Source organism: Muscardinus avellanarius (assembly GCF_963383645.1).
Source record: "Muscardinus avellanarius genome assembly, chromosome: 5".
Taxonomy (NCBI): Eukaryota; Metazoa; Chordata; class Mammalia; order Rodentia; family Gliridae; genus Muscardinus; species Muscardinus avellanarius.
Window position 1 is genome coordinate 114635827 of NC_137790.1, and position 19523 is coordinate 114655349.

The 19523-nt window shown below is 40.4% G+C and overlaps 1 protein-coding gene across 1 annotated transcript in view; it reads left to right on the forward strand.

The window, feature by feature from the left end:
* The window catches only part of KPNA4 (karyopherin subunit alpha 4), a gene marked incomplete at its 5' end in the record, with an annotated part of 65375 nt that overhangs the window by 9698 nt on the left and 36154 nt on the right, over window positions 1–19523 (forward strand). The window contains 6 exons of the mRNA XM_080695842.1: window positions 14280–14324; window positions 15432–15521; window positions 15621–15650; window positions 15735–15787; window positions 17905–18000; window positions 18497–18582. Coding sequence (XP_080551968.1) covers window positions 14280–14324; window positions 15432–15521; window positions 15621–15650; window positions 15735–15787; window positions 17905–18000; window positions 18497–18582 — 400 coding nt within the window. The remainder of the gene's footprint in view (window positions 1–14279; window positions 14325–15431; window positions 15522–15620; window positions 15651–15734; window positions 15788–17904; window positions 18001–18496; window positions 18583–19523) is intronic.

Here is a 19523-nt window from a genome sequence, read left to right on the forward strand (position 1 = left end):
CAAGCCTGCGCCGCTACGCCCGGCTTCAGCCTATTTTTTAAATTTGTATTTGGCAGTGGTCTTCCTAGTTTGACAAGAACATTACTACTTGCTGAGGCTGTCCTCGAATCTGCAGTCTTTCTCAGCCTCCCAAGCTAGGATTACACACCCCTCTTTGAAGAATACCTTTAAATACTAAAGAATACAACCCGTTTTCTATTATTTGTATTTAGGTTTTCTATAACACAGAGTTGGTGGAGGCTCCCTTTTTTTTTTTTCTTTTTTTTCTTTTTTGTGGTACTGAGGATTGAACCTAAAAAGGGCGTTCTGCCTCTGAGCTATATCCCCAGCCCTATTTTATTCCTTATCTTGATGCAGGATCTTACTAAGTTGTGGGGGACATCACAAGTAACTGAGGCTGGCCGAAAACCTATGATCCTTCTGTCTCAGCCTCCCAAGTACTGGGATTATAAGCATGCAAAATAATGCCCAACTCAAAGGCTCCTTATTCTACACTTAATATGAGAACAATCTTTGGATTGGCACCTACAGAATAAGGACAGTAAATGTGTTTGTAATGGGCTTAGTTAAATTTTCAAAGACTTGGGGCTCAAGATTCCTTAAGTACTCTCAGAGTTTTTAATGGATGCCTATGGATAATTTCTGTTTTACAAACTAAAATTAAAAATTTTTAAGTATTTATTTTATTTTTATTTGGAAACGGTCTCATTAAGATGCTGAGAGCCTCCCAAGCACTGGGATTACAAGTGTACTCCACCATGCTTGGTGTGTTTAAACATACAAAAGTGCTGGATGTGGTGGCGCATGCCTGTAGTCCCAATACTTAGGAGGCTGATGCAGGAGGATCGAAGGTTCAAGGACAGCCTCAGCAAATAGGGAAACTTTTTGCGGTTACTGGAGATGGAATCCAGGGGCATTCTACTTCTGAGCAACACCCCCAGCCCTATTTTTATTCTTTATTTTGAAATAGGGTCTCACTGAGTTGCAAAGGGCCTCACTATGTAGTAACTGAGGCTGTCCTCGAATCGCCATCCTCCTGTCTCAGCCTCTCAAATGCTGGATTACAAGTGTGCGCCACCATGCCCAGACAAATAGGGAAACTCTTAGTCAACCTAGTGAGAACCTGTTTCAAAATGAAAATTAGAGCCGGGCGTGGTGGCACATGTGCTTGAGAGGCTGAGACAGGAGGATCACACAGGTTCAAAGCCAGCCTCAGCTACTTAGTGAGGCTCTCAGCAACTTAGTGAGACCCTGTTTCCAAATAAAGTATAAAATAGGTCTGGAAGTATAGCTTGGAGGTAGAAAGCCTCTGGGTTCCACCCCCAGTACCACAGGGGAAAAAAAAAGTTAAAATTAGGACCGAGCATGGTGGCACATGCTTGTAATCTCAGCATTCAGGAGGTTGAAACAGGAGGATCACAGTTCGAAGACAGCCTCAGTTCCTACTTAGTGAGGCCCTTTGCAACTTAGTGAGACCCTGTTTCAAAATAAAGAAGAAAAGTAGGGCTGGGGGGGTGTAGCTCAGAGGTAGAATGCCCCTGGGTTCTATCCCCAGTACCACACACCAAAAAAAAAAAAAATTTAAAATTATGCCCGGATGTGATTATGCACACTTGTAATCCCAGTTCTTGGGAGGCTCATATAAGAGGATCAAAGGTTCATGGCCAGCCTCAGCTACTTAGTGAGGCCCTCTGCAACTTAGTGAGACCCTGTTTCAAAATAAAGAATAAACCCAGCATTTAGGAGGCTGAGATAGGAAGATCGAGGTTCGCGGCCAGCCGCAGCTACTTAGTGAGGTCCTGTGCAATGCAGTGAGATCCTGTCCCCCCCACCCCAAAAAATAAAAATAAAAAATAGGGCTGGGGATGTAGCTCAGAGGTAGAATACCCCTGGATTTTATCCCCAGTAGTGCAAAAAAAAGCCAGGCATGATGGCTTATGCTTGTAATACCAATACTTGGGAGGTTGAGATAGGAAGATTGTAGGTTTGTAGCCAGCCTCAGCAACTTAGTGTGGCCCTTTGCAATTTAGTGAGACCCTGTTTTAAAATAAAGAATAAGCTGGGCATGGTTGACACTTGTAATCCCAGTATTTGGGAGGCTGAGACAGGAAGATCGTGGTTCTCAGACAGGCTCAGCTACTTAGTGAGGCCCTTTGCAACTCAGTGAAACTCTGTTTCAAAATAAAAAATAGAGCTGTAGCCCTATTTTAAATATAGGAGCAAAGCTCAGATGTAGAATGCCCCTAGGTTCCATCCCCAGTACTGGAAAAAAAAAAAAAAAGAATATAGGGCTGGGAGTGTAACTAGGAGGTAAAATGCCTCTGGATTCAGTCCCCAGTATCACCACTATCAACAACAAAATACAAAAATGATGGACTCTTTACATAAATATAAAAGTTTAAATGCAAAATAACGTATTTTCCAAAACCAAAAGTATTTATTGAGGATGGCTGTAGTTAACATTTTTTTTAAGTTGATGTTTGGCTTTAGAGAGGACACATGGCTGGGCATGGTGGTGCATGCCTATAATCCCATTACTTGGGAGGCTAAGACAGGAGTATTGCAGGTTTGCAGCTAGCCTCAGCAACTTAACAAGTCCCTGTTCGAAAATAAAAAATAGTGCTGAGGTCTTAACTCAAAGGTGGAATATCCTTGAGTTTGATCCCTGGTTCCAAAATAAAGAAAAGGCCGGGCATGGTGGTGCATGCTTGTAATCCCAGTACTTGGGAGGATGAGACAGGAGGATTGCAGGTTCTTGGCCTGCCTCAGCGACTTAGTTTCTCTGTAACTTAGACCCTGTTTCAAAATAAAGAATAAAAAAATAGGGCTGAGGTAGAATACCCCAGGGTTCAATCCCCAGTACCACCACAAAAAAAAACCAAGATTTTGATGACTTCATTTTTATTGGTGTATTAAAATTGTCCATGATGAGATTTATAATGATACATTTATTATATTTCCTTCCCCTATCTTCCCTTCCCCTACCCTTTTCCCTCATTGTGCATGATAAATTCATAGTGACCCATTCATATGTGCATGGAACAATATTTGGTCTGTTTCCTTCCCCATACCTCCCCTGCTCATTCCCCCAGTCCCCTCCCGCCACACTGGTCTCTACTAATTTACAAGAGGTGTCCCCTTCCTTCCTTGCCGTACTGGGGAATGAACCCAGGGCCATTCTTCCTCCGAGCTACGCCCCCAGCCCAATTTTTTATTTTTTGGTGGTACTGTGGGTGGAACCCAGGGGCTTTTATGCCTCTGGGCTATATACTCCCAGACCTATTTTATACTTTGTTTGGAAACATGGTCTCATTAAGTTGCTGAGAGCCACCTGAGGCTGGCTTCGAACCTGTGTGATCCTTCTGTCTCAGCCTCCCAAGCGCTGGGATTACACGTGTGTGCCACCATGCCTGGCTTTTATTTTATTTTTTTTAAATAGGGACTTAGTGAGCTGCAAAGGGCCTCACTAAGTAGTAGCTGAGGCTGTCCATGAACTGCAATCCTCCTGTCTCAGCCTCCCAAATGTTGGGATTACAAGCATGCACCACCACGCCCAGCAGGAGGTCTCTTTTCTTTCTCTCTCTCTCTCTCTCTCTCTCTCTCTCTCTCTCTCTCTCTCTCTCTCTCTCTCTCTTTTTTTTTTTTTTTGTGATTCTAGGGGTGGAACCCAGGGACTTTTCTACCTCTGAGCTATACTCCCAGACCTATTTTATACTTTATTTGGAAACAGGGTCTCACTAAGTTGCTGAGAGCCTCACTTAGTAACTGAGGCTGGCTTTGAACCTGAGCGATCCTCCTGTCTCAGCCTCTCAAGCGCTGGGATTACAAGTGTGCACCACCACACCCGGCTTCTTTTTTTTTCTTCTCTCTAGCTTCCACATGAAAGAAAACTTGAAGCCCTTTATTTCCTAAGTTGGGCTGATTTTAGCATGATATTCTCTAGTTCCATCCATTTTATACAAATGACAAAATTTTGTTCTTCGTGGCTGAGTTAAACTCCATTGTGTGTCTATGTACCACATTTTCTTTATCCTTTTTTTTTTTTTGGCACTGAAGATAGAACCCAGAGGCATTTTACAACTCCAAGGTACAAACCCCAGCCCGATTTTATTTTTCACATGAAAACAGGGTCTCAGTAGGATGCTGAGAATCTTGCTAAGTACCAATGCTGATTTTGAGCTTTTGATCCTCCTGTCTCAGCCTCCCAAGTACTGGGGTTACAAGCATGTGCCACCACACTTAGCTTATCCATTTAACTTGACAGACACCTAGGTTGGTTCTGTAACTTAGCTATTGTGAATGAATTGTGCTGCTATAAACATGGATATGCATGTATTATTATAGTAGTCTCACTTTAATTCTTTTGGAAAGATACTGAAGAGTAGAGTAGCTGGATCATATGGTGGTTTCATTCCTAGTCTTGAGGAACTCCATACTGATCTTCATAGTGGTTGTGCTCATTTAAAATCCCCTCAGCATTGTATGGGCATTCCTTTTCTCCCACATCCTTACTAGCATTTATTTTTGTTTGTATTCTTTATGACTGTCATTCTGACGAGTGAAATAGAATTGCAGTTTTGCATCTCTAATTGCTTAGGATGTAGAACTTTTCTCATATATTTGTTAGCCTTATGTATTCTTTTGAGAAGTGTTCATTTAGTTCAACTACCCATTTCTTGATTGGGTTGTTCTGTGTTTAGTGTTTCTAAGTTCTTTTTTTTTCTTTTTTCTTTTTCTTTCTTTTTCAGAGTAGAGATTCCAATTTAATTACTAGTTCTTAAAAACTCCATGTTCTGCTTATACAGTAGAAGCCCTTACATGTCACCTTCTTCCACTGGGAAAGGAAAAAGAGGAGACTAGAACAAAGGGAGTATTTCCAGAGAAAGAAAAAAGAAACAGATACTTCTACCAGCAAAGAAAAGGAATGGGAAATGAGGTCTCACTTGATGGTCCTGACTACCTCACCAAGGATGAAAACCGAGATAAATAATAACAAAAAGCTGGGCATAGTGGCACACACCTGTCTCCCTAGTACTGGGAGGCTATAATTCACATTAAAATAAACAATGTAAATAAAATACACTGTTTTGGTATTAAAATTGAACCCAGGAATAGTCTACCTCCAAGCCACATTCCCAGGCCCTTATTATTTATGGTTCTAGGGCTTGAACACAGGGACATTCTACCTATGAGCTACACTTCCAAGGCTTTTTTGGAGGGGATTCTACTGGAGATTGAACCCAGAGGCATTCTACCTTTGAGTTACACCCCAAACCTAATTTTATTTCTTATTTTAAAAGTAGAGTACCCTGGCCTGGTGGTATACACTTGTAATCCCAGTACTTGGGAGGCTGAGGCAGGAAGCTTGCAGGTTAATGGCCAGCCTCCGCAACTTAGCAAGATCTTGTTTCAAAATAAAAATAAAATATGTCTGGGTGTGTAACTCAGAGGTAGAATACCCTGGGTTCTATCTCCAGTACCGCCAAAAAAGAGATAAGGATAGGTTCTTGCTAGGTTGATAAGAGTCTCACTACTTGCTGAGGCTGCCCTTGAACCTCCAGTCCTCCTGTCTCCACCTCCTTCTACACCCTGCTCATAAACGTGTGTGTGTGTGTGTGTGTGTGTGTGTGTGTGTGTGTGTGTTTGTGTTTGGTGGCCCTGGGGTTCCTGGAAGCCCTTCTACCTCCGGGATAAATTCCCAGACCTATTTTATATTTTTTTTATTTGGAAACAGGGTCTCCTAAGCCAGCACTGCTGGCTTCAAATCTGCGCGATCCTCCTGTCTCTGCCTCCCAAGTGCAGGGATTACAAGCATGTGCCACCACGCCTGGCTATATATATATTTTTTTGAAACAGGTTGCTGAGGGGCTGCCCTCAACTGTTTTTATTTTTTACATTATTGTTTTGGGTACTGGGAATTGAATACAGGGACATTCTACTTCTGAGTTATACCCCCAGCCCTATTTTTTTATTCCTTATTTTGAAACAGGGTCTTACTAATTTGTGGAGGGCCTTACTAAGTGACTGAGGCTGGCTGAGAACCTGTGATTCTCCTGTCTCAGCCTCCCAAGTACTGGGATTACAGTTGTAATCCCATCACACCCAGCTATAAATCACACTTGAAGTAATTTTGTATTTTGGCAATCTTGGAATTTCCTTAAATTTTTATTAACAAAAATCAGAATCCTCAGATAATATGGTATTTCCTAATTGGCTATGGGCAAATTTTCTAATATTAGAAAGCAGTTTTATCATATGTCAGTGTCCTGTTCTTTAGTCTAATATTCTCCCAACTGAGTTTATTTCAGGTGACACAGTGGCCTGTTCCTTAATGAATATCTTGTCAGGTCATAGGTTGAGGGCTCAGTTCCATAGGTCTACCCCTTCTTTAACCCCTCCCCTTTTTTTTCTTTTGTTTTTGCTTTTGGCTCTGGAGATTTTTTTGGTGGTACTGAGATTCCTGGAAGCCCTTCTACCTCCGGGCTACACTCCCAGACCTATTTTTTATATTTTTATTTGGAAACAGGGTCTCTTAAACCAGCGAGGCTGGCTTCAAACGTGCACCATCCTCCTGTCTCCACCTCCCAAGCGTGGAGATTACAAGCGTGTGCCACCATGCCCGGCTTTGGCTCTGGAGATTAAGCCTACAAACATTCTACCTTCAAACTATACCCCCAGTCCTTTTTATATTTTTGTTTTGAAAGAGTGTTTTGATATGTTGCTAATACTATCCTGGAACCTGCAATCCATCTATCTCAGCATACCAAGTACTGGGATTACAGGTGTGCACCACTATGCCCAGCTTTTGCTTTGGTTTTTGGTACTGGGGATTAAACCTAGGAGCATTTTACCTCCAGGCTATACCCCCAGCCCTTTTTATTTTTATTTTGAAACTGTCTTATTAAGTTGCTGAAGCTGGCTTCAACCTGTGATCCTTCTGTTTCAGACTCTCAAGTATTGGAATTAACAGGTGTGCACCACCATGCCCCCAGCCTGCTTCTCATCTTCACATGCTAGTCATAAGTACAGGTTGGAACCAGGTGTGGTAGCCCACTATGTAAATCGAAGTTCTTGGGAGGCTGAGACTGGATAATTGCAGGTTCAAGGCTAGCCTCAACTACTTAGTGGAGCCATTCCCAACCTAGTGAGACCCTGTTTCAAAGTAAAGAATAAAAAATAGAGCTGGGAGTGTGGCTCTGAGGTAGAATGGCCCTGGGTTCCATCCTGGGTATCACAAAAAAAGAAAAAAAAAGGAAATAGATATTATTGCTTTATGTTTCCTTTCCTCATAATGTAACTTTTGTGTGTGTGTGTGTGGTACTGGGGATAGAACCCAGGGGTATTCTACTTCCAAGCTACACCCCAGCAATGTCTTTTATTCTTTACTTTGAAACAAGGTCTCACTGAGTTGCAAAGGGCCTCACTAAGTAGCCGAGGCTACCTGTGGTCCGTGATCCTCCTGTCTCAGACTGATCCTCCTGTCTCATATTCCCAAATGCTGGGATTACAAGCATGCACCACCATCGTCGGCTTCCTCTTATGTAACTATTTAACTAAAAAAAAGTTAAATCAAATACGATTTTTGAGTTGGGCATGGTGACCCACGCTTAAAATCTCAGTACTTGGAAGGCTGAGACAGGGGGATTGCAGGTTTGAGACCAGCCTCAGCTACTTAATGGGGTCCTCCCCAATTTAGTAAGATGGTTTCAAAGTAAATTAAAAATAGAGCTGGGAGTATGGCTCAGAGGTAGAATGCCCCTGGGTTCAATCCTCATTACTGCCAAAAAGTAAAAAATTGGGTTAGAGGTGTATCTTGAGGTAGAATGCTCCTGGGTAAGCCGGGAGTAGTGGGGCACGCTTATAATCCCAGCATTTGGGAGGCTGAGACTGGAGGATCGTGGTTCACGGACAGCCTCAGCTACTTAGGCTCTTTGTAACTCAGTGAGACCCTGTTTCAAAATAAAGAATAAAAATAGGGCTGGTGGGGGTAGCTTGGAGGTAGACTGTCCCTGGGTTCATTCCCCGGTTCTACAGTACAGGTTGTGTGGCCTGTGCTTCCGACAATCTATAAATCAGGATTTATATAACACCCCTCTCCTGGTTCAGTTAATTTGCTAGAGTAGCTCACAGAGCTCAGGAAACAATTTACTAAAGATACAGATACTGCAGAGTAGCTGGGCATAGTGGCACAGGCCTGTAATCCAGTATTTGGGAGCCTGAGAGAGTAGGATCGGAGGTTCAAGGACAGTCTCAGCAGGTAGTAAGATTCTCAGCAACCTAGTGAGACCCTGTTTCAAAATAAAAATAAAGAGCTGGGTGTGGTGGCACTCTTGTAATCCCAGCATTTGGGAGGCTGAGACCAGAGGATCACAGTTCACAGACAGCCTCAGCTACTTAGTGAGGCCCTCTACAACTTAGTGAGACCCTGTTTCAAAATAAAGAATAAAAACATAGGGTAAGGGGTGTAGTTCAGAAGTCAAATGCCCCTGGGTTCCATCCTCAGAGCTGCAAAAATAAGTAAATAAAAATAGGAGTGTAGCTCAGAGGTACAATGCCCCTGGGTCAATCCCCAGTACCACAGACAAAAGAAATTGCAAAGAATACCAATGAATAGCCAGATGGAAGAGATGCATAGGGGCACAGTGTGTGGAAAGGGGCATAGAGCTTCCATGTTCTCTCCCAGAGTACCACCCTGTAGGTACCACAACGTTTAGCTGACTGGAAGTATGCCCAAATAAGTCTTTTTTGGGGTGTTATGAGACCTTATTACATAGACATGATTGATTAATCACTAACTTTTGTTGATCAGTTAACCTTCATTTATTTCATCTCTAAAGTTTGAGAGCAAAAAAGCTCCAACCTAGCTAGGTGTGTGTGTGAGGTGTGGGGGGGGGGCACATGCCTATAATCCCAGTATTTGGGATGCTGAGATTCTTAGAAGGGCTGTAGGATTACAGGTTGGAGGTCTGTGGATATAGCTTAGAGGCAGATTGCTTCAATGTTCAATTCTAGTGCCACCAAAAAAAAGTCCCAACCTTCCAATTGTGCCTTGGTATTTCAGGTGACCAGCCCATCTTAGGCCCCACCCGTCATCTCATTAGCATACTAAAGAATTTTTGTACAGGGACCAAACTTGGGAGGCTGAGACATGAGGATTGCAAGTTCGCAGCAGGCTTAGCTACTTAGTGAGGCCCTCTGCAACTTAGTGAGACCCTGTTTCAAAATAGAAAAAAAAGCCGGGCGTGGTGGCGCACGCTTGTAATCCCCATGCTTGGGAAGCAGAGACAGGAGGATCATGCAGGTTCGAAGCCAGCCACGCTGGATTAAGAGACCCTGTTTCCGAATAAAAATGTAAAATAGGTCTGGGAATGTAGCCCGGAGGTAGAAGGGTTTCCAGGAACTCCAGTACCACCAAAACAAAAAACAACAACATCAAAAAAAGAATAAAAAAATAGGGCTGAGGGTATAGCTTAAAGGTAAAATGACCCTGGGTTCAATCCCCAGCACTACAAAAACGAAGCTTAATAGAAATGAGTTGAGGTTGACCTAAGGGTCATGGTTGAACTTGTCCGAGCAGCTCTTTTTCACTGAATTCCCTTTATCCACATTTTGAATTCATTTGTTCAGCAAGTAATTTCTCAGTAGTGTGTCCGAGACTGTGTTTTAAGCAGTAAGGACTGAACAATGAGATAACACAGGCAAAGTTCTTGTTACAGCAGTTCAAAATCTCTCAGATCCCTGGTCTTAACCTGATCTCATAGGGATATTTAACTGGTGTGCACTAGAGGTATAGCAGATTATCTTTCTTTCCTAAGTTCACATTTACTACAAATACTACACTTTAACTTTGAAGGGGAAAATAAATCCTAAATGTTGTGTGTGTGTGTGTGTGTGTGTGTGTGTGTGTGTGTGTAACTGAGGATAGAACCCAGGGGCAGTCTACCTTCAAGCTTGAAACAGACTCTCACAAGTTGCAGAGGGCCTCACTAAGTAGCTGAGCCTAGCCTCAAAAGTAGGATGTGTGTGTGTGTTACTGGGGGTGGAAGGAACCCAGGGGCTTTCTACCTTCAGGTTACACACCCAGACCTATTTTATATTTTATTTGGAAACAGGGTCTCACTAAGTAGCTAAGGCTGGCTTCCACCCTGTGCAATCCTCCTGTCCCAGCCTCCCAAGTACTGGGATTACAAGCATGTGCCACAATGCCTGGCTGTGAAGTAGGCTTTTAATAATACAAGGAACACACCATTTATTTATTTATTTATTTATTTATTTATTTATTTATTTATTTATTTATTTGGTGGTACTGGGGTTCCTGGAAACCCTTCTACCTCCGGGTTACACTCCCAGACATATTTTTTATTTGGAAACAGGGTCTCTTAAGACAGCAAGGCTGGCTTCAAACCAGCGCGATCCTCCTGTCTCCACCCCCCAAGCGTGGGGATTACAAGCGAGCGCCACCACACCTGGCCGGGAACACACCTTTTATTCAGAGTAGGTCAAGTAGAGCCAGATGTTAGGAAAGTTAAGGGGCCAATTCACACATTATCCAAGATATTTCTGGTAGGTTAGTTTTTAAGGGAATTAGTAGATTTTTGTATACTAGCTACTAAATAGTTACTAATTTTTTTTTTTCTAGCTCTTGACTATCAGTGTCTTGGTCAGCGTTCTCACTGCTGTAATCCAAGCCAACTGACCATATATCTTAGAGGAGGGGAGATTTGTTTGCTCATAGTTTCTTGGAGATTCCGGGTTCAGTCCATGTGAAGTCTCAGTCTATGGATCCCAGGGCATGGCAGTGGGAAGCAGAGAGAGGAAGGAGAGCCAACAAGCAAGGGGATTCAAAGACAGAAATACAGTCTCTAAGGCCTCACCCATAGAGACCCACCTTCTCCATCTATACCTCATCTGCCCAGTTTACCACCCAGCAAATTCATCATAATGGATTTATCTACTGATGAAATTACAGTGCACATGGCTTAATAGCATCAACTCTGAACATGAGCACGGGAGCTCATCAAGGGACATTCTGTATCTAACCACAGCACTTAGTTTTTTGTGCCACCATGCCCGGCATGATCCTGTATCAAAATAAAAATAAAATAGGGCTTGGTGTATAGCTTTGAGGTAGAAAGCCCCTGGGTTTCATTTTTAGTCCAAACAACAACAAAAACCCATACCAGCAAAATTTGGATACAACAGCATACAAAAATGAGGCTGAGGCAAGGGAATCACTTGAATTTAGGAATTCAAAACCAGCCTGAGAAACATAGTGAGACTTCATCTCAGAAACAAACAGCTCTTAAAACAGGAGTAGACAAGCCAGACTCCAGCAAACCAAAATGGTTCTATAGCCTCAGCAATTTGGTGAGGCCTTGTTTCAAAATAAAAAGTAAGGTTAGAGTAGAGTGTATCTCAGAGACAGAATGTCCCTGAGTCCAGTCCCGGTAGGGGGGGAAGGGGGCAGAGAAAGCAGTAAAGGAAACCATCAAGTTAGGCAGCCTGTGATATCTGATCAGGGATTAATATCCAGAATAGGTAAAGAACTTCTTTAACTGTAACAATAACACACCAAAAACAAGTTTTAGACTAGGCAGAGGGGCCAGGTGTGAATACCAGTATTTGGGAGACTGAGATGAGAGGGTTGCAAATTTGAGGCCAGTCTAGGCAATTTAGACCCCATCTCAAAATAAATAAAAAGGTCTGAGCCGGGCATGGTGGCACATGCTTGTAATCCCCGTGCTTGGGAGGCGGAGACAGGAGGATCACGCAGGTTTGAAGCCATCTTAAGAGACCCTGTTTCCAAATAAAAATATATATATAAAATATAGGTCTGGGAGTGTAGCCTGGAGGTAGCAGGGTTTCTAGAAACCCCAGCACCACCAAAATAAATAAATAAATACGTAAATAATAAATGTCTGAAGTGTACCTCAATGGTAGAGTGCCCCTGTATTTAGTCCCTAGTACCACCACCAACAAAAAGGATTTAAATAAACATTTCTCCAAAGAATATACAAATAGCCAACAAACATATGAAAAGATGATTGATAACTGGGAGAAGTAAAAAACACAATGCGATACCACTTCCCACCCATTAGAATGACCACTATGAAAAACAGCCAAGATTGAAAACAGAGCTGGTGGAGATGTAGAGAAATTGGATTCCTTGTGCACTATTATAGAAAACTACCTGGTTTTTTTTTTTTTTTTTCTCACAAAGTTAAAAACAGCTGGGTGAGGTTGCGCTTGCCTTGTAATCCCAGCTACTCAAGAGTGGGACAGGATGATCACAGGCTCAAGGCCAGCTACAGCAATTTAGGAAGACTCTGGGTTGGGGATATAGCTCAGAGGTAGAGTGCCCCTGTGTTCAATCCCTGTGCTCACCTTACCCCACACAAATATTGCATTGTTCAAATGTTACATTAATTGCATTAATAAAAAGGGGAGCCCTTCTTGCATATTTTCCAGATTTACTCAGACTTGCCCTAGTAATACCATGACCTCATCTAAATTAAACTTTGCTTGTGGTCTGGCTTGTAGAGAACAAGGAAGAACTGAAAAGTGGGTTTTGTTTTCATTTAGAGCAATTTTTAATTTTTTTATTATTCATTTATTTATTTTTTGGTGATACTGAGGATGGAACCCTTCTACCTCTGGGCTACACTCCAAGGCCTATTTTATATTTTTTAGTTGGTAATAGGGTCTCTTAAGCCAGCAAGGCTGACTTTGAACCTGCGCTACCCTCCTGTCTTCACCTCCCAAGCGTGGGGATTATAAGCGTGTGCCACCACACAGGGCATTTGGAGCAAATTTAATGTTTCATAAATACTAGAACTCAGTTTAGTTGTGTAACTTACTCAGTTCAAATACTGTAGCACAGTCAAAGAGATGTGAGTTAGAAGCTCTAATACTGAATTTCTAAATATGATAACAAATCAGTAATAGAAACAGACTCTATATATATATATATTTTTTTAATCTTTTTACTTTTTTAAAACAGGGTCTCACTGAGTTGTGAAGGGCCTCGCTAAGTAGCTTAGGCTGTCCATGAGCTGCAATCTTCCAGTCTAAGCCTCCAAAATGATAGGATTACAAGCAAGTGCAACCATGCCCAGTAAGTGTTGGTGGATTTTGAACAAAGGAGAACCTTTTAACAATTCTGGACAGGGACAATGATGACACTGAGGTAATTTTGGCTCAAGCAACCAAAGGATGGAAGTGCCATTACTATGATAGGGCAGACTGAATGATTTGCAGGTTTGAGGAGTAATATCACTTCTTTCAACATGCTAAGTTTAAAGTGCTTATTATAATGCACCAAAAAGAAATGGTAAATAGTCAATTGGATCCACAGTTTAAGAAAAGCTGAGACTAAAAATACCTATTAGAAAGTTATCAATGTAGAAACAATATTTAAAATTATGTAACCTGATAAAGATGACCTATGAAGTGAGCATAGCCTTTGGCATCTGAAAAGAGAAGACTAAAGAATAACCAGTGAGATAAAAAGCATTCAGGCATCTATAGAAATCTGGAAGCAAGTGAAAAAATTACTTTTCAAGGGAGTATAATTAACTTCTGCCAAATGCTAGAGCTGGGTTAAATGAGGACTTAGGACCAATGGACTATTAAAAACATATACTTTTTTTGTGTGTGTGTGGTGGTACTGGGGATGGAACCCAGGGGCCGTCTACCTCTGGGCTACACTCCCAGACCTATTTTATATTTTTATTTGGAAATAAGGTCTCTTAAGTCAGCGAGGCTAGCTGCGAAACAGAGCGATCTTCCTGTCTCCACCTCCCAAGTGCGGGGATGCCAGGCGTGGTGATCCACACCTGTAATACTTTTTTTTTTGGGGGGGGGTCTGGGGATGGAACCCAGGGGCATTCTACCTCCGAGCTACACCCCTTGCCCTATTTTTTTTTATTCTTTATTTTGAAACCGGGTCTCATTGAGTTACAGCGGACCTCACTAAGTAGCTGAGGCTGTCCGCGAACCGCAATCCTCCAGGTCTCAGCCTCCCGAATGCTGGGATTACAAGCGTGCGCCACCACGCCCGGCTCATAACAGTTCTGACTTTAAACAATCATTATAGTTGCTGTGGTGGGAATATAACAAATGTAAATTCAGGCAAGAGATAATAGCTTGGACAATAGTGGTTAATAGTCGAGATTATGAGACATAATTTGGAGTATATATATATATATATATATATATATATGCAACCTATAATTTGCTAATATACTGATCTTTAAATTTTTTTATTTTATTTTTTGTAGACTATGAGAAGACAACGAAATGAAGTTGTAGTTGAATTAAGGAAGGTGAGTCTGGTTAATTTAGGTACTTCCAGGAATAATTCTACCATAGCACATATAAAAGATACCAAGTATAGTATCTTTATATAAAATGTATAACCTGTTATATAAGTAAATTTTGTTTACTGAATATAGTAAAGCTTTCAACCTCAAGTGCTCTGTTTTTCTTTTGAAAAGGAAAAGATTCTTTGACTAAATTTAAAAAACTGTTGAAATTGTCGAGGTACAACTTATCCACTATGCAAACTAGATATAAACAACCAGATTTTGAAATAATTTTTAATGATTTTTGTAAAGTATAAGTCCTAGAGATAGTTACACTAATTAATTCTCATGATAGGTAGCAGTTATGCCCTAAGAACTTGTTACATGTAAGTTTCAACTTTTCAAGTATTAAAGTAGATTATAATGAGAAAATAACTGTAAATTTGCCTCAAACATTTTAAGAGAAATTCAAGTGGCACTTGATTTTTGTAGGGAATTATTCATTATTTTTGTGTAATTTTGAACTGCCCAACTTTTGCTTTGACTTTGTTTTTAGGTGATAAAGAAAAGCTCCCAGATGTGTAAAATGGTTTAGTACTTTGAATATGTATGTTTGGTTCTGGCTTCAGCTACACATTATATTTTTTAGTCAAACTTTGTTTTGTTTGATTTTACATAGTTCACAGTTCATTCAAAATGTAGTATTTATGGCTTGGGACTCAAATTAGTGTCAATTAAATGTTTAGTTCACAGTTTGTAGGATTTTTTGTGTATGTGTGTGTGTGGTACGGGGGTGGGTGGAACCCAGGGGCTTGCTACCTCTGGGCTATACTTGCAGACCTATTCTTTATTTGGAAACAGGGTCTCACTAAGTTGCTGAGAGCCTCACTAAGTAGCTAAGGCTGGCTTTGAACCTGTGTGATCCTCCTGTCTCAGCCTCCCAAGCACTGGGGTTACACAAGTATGCACCACCACGCCCAGCTTTTTACATTGGAGTTTTAAAAGGCACTTCATATTTTCAGTTTGTAGACACAGTATTGCCTAACCTTTCTATAAAAGTATTTAGGTTTTGCTCTTTTTTTTTTTTTTTTAACGGAAATTCTGTTTGACTCTTTTGGTTTTTTTAAGAATAAAAGAGATGAACATCTCTTAAAAAGAAGGAATGTACCACATGAAGATATCTGTGAAGACTCTGATATAGATGGTGACTACAGAGTGGTAAGTTACTGTTATTCTTTGCTCATTTAAAACTACCAATAAAATAAATCTCTTTAAGGTGAATTTTTAACCTTGTTTTTCTTTAACTTTTTTTCCCAGCAAAATACCTCTCTAGAAGCTATTGTTCAAGTAAGTTGTTTTCCACTCCCACCATTGTATTTACTGGGCTCAATTATTGTATATATCTCTATCATAATTTTTTTTTTTTTATAGAATGCTTCAAGTGATAACCAAGGAATTCAACTAAGTGCAGTTCAAGCTGCTAGGTAAGTTAAATTTTGAGAACAAATTTAAAAGTTACACAGGAGTTCTGTTTTGTGTTTTGTTTTTTTATTTGTTTTGGTTTGTTTGTGGTACTGAGGATTGAACCCAGAGGCATTTATTTTATCCAGAGCAATACCCCCAACCCTACTTTTTTCTTATTTGGAAACAGAGTCTCACTAGGTTTCTGTGAGAGCCTCACTAAGTTGTCCAGGCTAACATCAAACCTGCTGTCCTCCTGTTTTAGCTTCCTAAGTATTGGAATTATAGGCCTGTCACCACGCCCAGCCTTTTTATGTTTTTATATATGCCAATCCTATCAATCAGCTTTAATTTTTTTGTGTATGTGGTACTAGAAATTGAACTAAGGGGCATTCTACCTCTGAGCTCTATTCACAGCCTTATCTACTATCTATCTATCTATCTATCTATCTATCTATCCATCCATCCATCTTGAACCCAGGAGCTTTCTACCTCTGAGCTATGCCTCCAGCCCTATTTTATATTTTATTTTGGAACAGGGTCTCATTAGGTTGCAGAGGCTGGCTTCAAACTTGAAATCTCATTTCTCGGCCTTTCAAATACTGGGATTATAGGCACCACCATGCCCAACTCTTATTTTATTTATTTAGTTTTGTGTAAATGGCACTGGAGATTGAACCCAAGGGCATTCTACCTCCAAGCTACACCTCCAGCCCTATTTTAAATTTTTATTTTGAAACAGGGTCTCCTTAGGTTGATAAGAGTATTACTACTAGCTGAGGCTGTCTTCGAACCTGCAGTCCTCCTGTCAGCCTCCCAAGTACTGGGATTACAAGCATGCACCACCATGCCTAGCTAGTTATACTTTCTTAAACCTTGCCTTTTTCTAGTAATGAAGGGGATTCCAATAAGGGAAGATTTGTTTTAGGGCCCACTGATGACTTACCAGCAAAATCCAAAATGTCCTATATATGAAAATATTTTTCCCTATAAACTAAAAATAGGGATGTATCTTTCTTTACCTCAGTATCTATAGCATCTCTGGAGTGTGCGTGCATGCACCACATTTTTTGGTTTCTGAAATGGGAGTGCTATTGGGCTTCTCTGACCTAAGTCAGTATATAGAGCAGGATGAAGATCTGGATGTGAGCTATAACTTGTATCAGCCAATCTGCTCTTTTGATTCTCTTGTGATACAGTATTAAAATGTTTGGATAGCTGGGCATGGTGGCACATGCTTGTAATCCCAGTACTGGGAGGCTGAGACAGGAAGATTGCAAGTTTGTGGCCAGCCTCAACTACTTAGTGAGACTATGATTCAAAATAATATAAAAGGGCTGGGTGTATAGCTCAGAGGTAGAATTTCCCTGAGTTCCATACCCAGTACCACCAAAAAATAAAAAATAAAAATACTTGGATAGCTGGGTGTGGTTGGCATATGCCTGTACTTGGGAGGCTGAGACAGGAGGATCACAGGTTTGAGGACAACCTCAGCAAGTATTGAGACTCTCATCAACTTAATGAGACCCTGTTTCAAAATAAAAATAAAATAGGGCTGAGGTTGTAACTCGGAGATAGAATGCCTTTGGATTCCTTCTCCGGTACTCCACCCCCCCCCCCCCACACACACACACATGCCAAAAAAAATATTTGTGACCTAATTTCTTTCTTAATAAAATAAATGCAGGTAGGAGATCAGTCTCAGCAACGTAGGGGGACTTTGAGCAACCTAGTAAGACCCTATTTCAAAACAAAAAATAAACCTGGTGATGGTACACGCTTGTAACCCCAGTATTTGGGAGGCTGAGACAGGAAGATCCAGGTTTGCAGCCAGCCTCATCTATTTAGTGAGGTCCTGTTTTCATAATAAGGAATAAAAAAATCAGAGTGTAGCTTGGAGGTAGACGGTCCCTGGGTTCAATACCCAGAACCACACAAAAAATAAAACAGATGGGTGTGTAGCTCTGAGATAGAACGTGCCTGGGTTCAATCCCAATTTAAAACACATACTCATGCACACACATGCACAGTATTTTTCAAAGATGATACTATGCCAACTACTCGGTTTTATAATATCTGTATCAAATATATTTGTAATAATGTATGTTACTGAGTTATACAAGGGTTACATATCTTTCAGGAAACTTTTGTCCAGTGATCGAAACCCACCAATTGATGACTTAATAAAATCTGGAATATTGCCTATTTTAGTCCATTGTCTTGAAAGAGATGACAAGTAAGTACTTTTTTATTATAATGTATACTTTGGAGTAGGCAAAATTTTCTAGTAGTTAGTTTGATCTTTAAAGAAAAAAGAAAAGGTATGGAATGGAATTGGAAAGTTAAAATGGGAAAGCAGAACAGGTTTATTACTGTAAAAGATAAAAATAAAAACTAAAGAGTTTGCCAATGATAAATTTTACTTGTGCTTTGAAGATTGGAAAAAAATAGCTTGACCAAAATAAGTATATGACAAAACTGGGAAGTAATATGAAAATATTTAATGAAGAGATGTGAAAGAAAAAATACTAAGGACCCAGGAGATATTATATGCCTTTTATACAGGAAAGATATATTAAACAGTGGCCAAGGGGTTCTAAAAATGCTCTATGGATAGACACTTTCTTGTTACAAAATATTTGATATTTTATAAAGTTAGGGAAAAAATGGCTGCTAGGTATTTGGTCCAGTGTGAAAATCTCTACTATTCAAAATCATTTGTTCTTCTGTAGTCCTTCTTTACAGTTTGAAGCTGCATGGGCTTTGACAAACATTGCATCTGGAACCTCTGAACAAACTCAAGCAGTGGTTCAGTCCAGTAAGTTGTTACTAACAAAATTGTGGTTATAACTATTTGAAATACATAGCTACCTGATAGGATTGTCGAATTAACTATTTTACTTTAATCATCATATTCTTGGAAATTTTGGGAAAATCATTAATTACTTTCTAAAAATTAAGAGCAGATTATATTATTGTAGTTCAGTTTATAGTATGTTAATAGAAATAAAGGAGTTTTTCCTTTGCCATACTGTCTGTCTGTCAGCCTCTTAATGAGATTTTTATCATAATGTTTAAAAAAAGCTTCTATACGGACTGGGATGTAGCTCAGTGGCTAATTGCTTGCTTTGCAAGTGCAGCGCACTGGGTTTGATCCCTAGTTCCCAAAAAGATGCCAAAAAAATCTTCTGTAAAGGAATTAGGAGAATGATTTGAAAATTGTATTATTGCAGTCAGTAATATTTATATATAATTAATAATTTTTATATATCAAGATGTATAAATAGAAAATTACCATTGGATGTAACTTGAATGTATTATTTTATGACATTACTTAGGAAAGCAGTAGTCCTTAAAGGACTTGGGACTTAGTTTTGGGTTCAAGTGTATTTTGTTTTTTGTAGTTAACTGTCAAGTAGATTTTAGTTTCATGAAAATGTCTTATTCCCTCTTTTTTTATTTTATGTGATCTTTAAAGATTAGTAACAGGCCAGGCGTGGTGGCGCACGCTTGTAATCCCCACGCTTGGGAGGCAGAGACAGGAGGATCGCGCAGGTTCAAAGCCAGCTGTGCGCACTGGCTTAGGAGACCCTGTTTCCAAATAAAAATGTAAAAATAGGTCTGGGAGTGTAGCTTGGAGGTAGAAGGGCTTCCAGGAACCCCAGTACCACCAAAAAAAAAAGATCAGTAACAGGATTCGAATTTTGTTTTTCTGGTACTGGGGCTTGAACCTAGGAGGAACATTCTATCTCCAAGCTA